The sequence below is a fragment of the Rhinopithecus bieti genome, unplaced genomic scaffold, assembly GCF_001698545.2.
Source record: "Rhinopithecus bieti isolate Rb0 unplaced genomic scaffold, ASM169854v2 scaffold_4602, whole genome shotgun sequence".
NCBI lineage: Eukaryota > Metazoa > Chordata > Mammalia > Primates > Cercopithecidae > Rhinopithecus > Rhinopithecus bieti.
The window spans coordinates 24,939-28,101 of NW_016804401.1; the positions used below are offsets into that span (position 1 = coordinate 24,939).

At 32.5% G+C, this 3,163-nt stretch overlaps 1 protein-coding gene across 1 annotated transcript; it reads right to left on the reverse strand.

Moving 5' to 3' along the window:
* Window positions 1-1,111: 1,111 nt before the first annotated feature.
* LOC108526879 (olfactory receptor 6C3-like) lies at window positions 1,112-2,051 on the reverse strand. The gene is given in 2 exon segments (XM_017867851.1): window positions 1,112-1,963; window positions 1,965-2,051. Coding segments are annotated over 2 exon segments (939 nt in total).
* Between the last annotated feature and the right edge of the window lie 1,112 nt (window positions 2,052-3,163).

Here is a 3,163-nt window from a genome sequence, read left to right on the forward strand (position 1 = left end):
AAAACTTAGGGTAAGAGTCATCTTTTTTCATCACTATATCCACAATATGTGTCATAAGATACGTAAGTATAACCTGAATGAATTAATCGTACATTACAAAGTCCTTTAACAATTTAACATGAACTATTAATTATTAGAAATGAAAGTCAGTGTATAATACTCTCTATGGGGTTTTGTAAAATGCTATTGCTTATGACTTGTGTAGTGCAAAGTAGAGATGCAGAACATTATCGCAGCAGGTTTCATTTTGCTTCTCTATTTCCAGAAACTCTAAAGTTATTTCTGGACCCTCAGAGTAAAACTCAGTTCTATAGAAAGTTGAACTCTCACCAGTTTACCATAATCCATGCATTTTCCTGATATTATTTTATAGTTTCTGTTCTCTGGTTTTGTTATTCATTTTAGAGTTATTTAATCTACCTAAAAATACCTCTGAACAAGAGATAATAATAATTGTAGGTACCTCATAAAGTTGTTGGCAGGATTAAATGAGCCAATACATAGAAAATAATTAAAATAGTCCTGCAATATAATTGCTAAAAATCTTTATGTCATCTTCTGCTCTCCTCCTCTTATTACTTCTCCTCATTATTATCATACTTATTAATATCATAAAAATGCTGTATACAAATGGGTTTCTAATATTTTCAAGTATTTACATGGATATTTATATTTTGCTTTCAAACTCTTGATTATTGTGAGAATTTGATTTGACAGAAATGCCAAGTAGAATCACATTTCCTAAGAACATTCATATCTAGTACCTGGTAAGAATGAATAGTTCCCAGGTCCACATCTATCCTGACACTTACATCATCAAACTAAATGCCTTAAGTCTCTTCCAAAGCTAACCACTCCTATTCAAAATCATAATCGTTCACCCAGATTTTCTACTTCATCCAAATACACGTGAATAAAATGCTTTAATTTTCAGAAAACTATGAAGCAATATTCAGCTTTATCAAATTTATTGAACACAACGTGGTGGAAATTTTAACATGGAAATGAAAAATGCATGTTTACCTATAATGAAGGAAAGAGGGTGTTGAGAGGATATGTATAATAGAAAGCATTTACTGTAACTTGATTTTTTAAAACCTTATTAATACTTTCATTTACCAGAGAAAAACATAACCTTTTGGATGGTGCCCTTAAAGGCTTGCTTCACTTGCTGGTTCCTCAGGGTGTATATAAATGGATTCATCATAGGAGCAATGGAGGTATTGAGAATAGCTACTCCTTTGGTCAATGACGCTCTTTCTTTTGCAGAGGGATTAACATACATGAATATGCAGCTTCCATAGGAAATGGAAATGACAATCATGTGGGAGGAACATGTAGAAAATGCCTTTTTTCGCTGACTAGCAGAAGGAAGTTTCAAAATTGTCCTAATGATAAACATGTAGGATAGAATGATTAATGCCAAAGTGAAAAGCAGAATTACTATTGCAGAGTAAAAACCAATCGCTTCTAGGAGCCATGTGTCTGAGCAGGATAATTGCAATAGGGGGAAATAGTCACAAGCAAAGTGATCAATGACATTGGAGCCACAGTAATCTAACTGGAGAAAAAGAATAACTGGTGGGAAGATATTTAAGAACCCTGCCAACCAAGCACAAAAAACAAGCAATATGCAGACTCTTTTGTTCATGATGGTCATATAATGCAGGGGTTTACAGATGGCTACATAACGATCATAGGACATGGCTGTTAGAAGGTAAAATTCAGTTATACCCATAAAGATGAAGAAAAACAACTGAGCTGTACAACTATTGTATGAAATTGTTTTGTCTCTGGTGATAATGGTGGCCAGAAATCTAGGGATACAGACAGTTGTAAAGGTTATTTCTAATACAGAAAAGTTCCTGAGGAAGAAGTACATGGGGGTCTGTAGATGGGAGTCCACCAAGGTGAGAGTGATGATGGTCAAGTTTCCAGTGACACTTAACGTATACATGATAATCTAAAAAGAGAAAAATCACAATCTGAAACTCCGGGTCATCTGATAGCCCTAGAAGAATGAATTCTGTGGGTGCTGTGTAGTTTTTCATTGCAGATCTTTATTTTCCCCTTTAGAAGAGAAAATGTATGTTCCCCCTACAGAATGTTAAAAAAAAATTAAAACTGTTGAAGACAGGCATAACATTTTAAAAATATACATAATTAATGAATAATCTATAAAATTTTAAGGATTCCCCATTAGTAACCCTCTGTGGTTTCCAATCTGCCTTTCATTCAAGTAACAAATACTATAAGAAGTGAAATATCAGTCTTTCTTCACTGAAAATACATTATTACAGGCCATGAATAAAAAATTATGATGCTAACATTTAAACAGAAGCCACTTCTTCTAATATTTCTTCAGAGCTAACCTTCCAGTTACTTAAATCAATCTGGAATGTAGAACAATCTAAATATAGAGTTTAAAAATCTACTGATGTTATTTAGTTCTATCTTGAAGTGTCATATTTTGAGAAACTCAGTCTCACATAGGTTAGGAGACTTTCATGAGGTTAAATAACTCGTCACTACAGTAAACCATCTCACTTTAGAAAACATAATGCATGTCTATTCCTGGGATAGACAGTTTTGCTGGCATTGCCTCCTGGTATTACTTATGGCTTGGTTGATGCTAGCACCTTCCCTGATCCACTTTTTTTTTCTTTTTTAGCAAAAAGATGAGAAGAACAATAAAGGAAAATATCTGTTGATAAAACAAATAATTGCCTAAAAACGTTTTAATTCATATCATATACAATTTTTTTGTTTGTTTTGTAGTTTTTTCTTTTTTAAACAATATTGTTATAGCAAAGAAACAAGTAGATGGTCAAAATAAGACTTAATGGGAAGTGGGTATTTCAAATAGCAAATGCCTTTTTAAATCCTATTTCTATCACAGCATAACATCTAAACTTATTTAGAAAAATGAACAAACCAAGAGTTACTGCTGTGTTTCTGCTTTGGGACTACATTTATAGTCTTCTCAGTAATAAACAACTATAAAACTTTTACTACTGTAAGGGCTGTAAGTCCACAATCATATGTGCAAATAATCTTTTAAAACATGTAAATAAAGTGGAATAATACGTATGAAATTTAAAAGTAACAAACTTACTTACTCCTTGGTTTTTCTCAATAATTTTTTCTCAAATTCTACCATCTA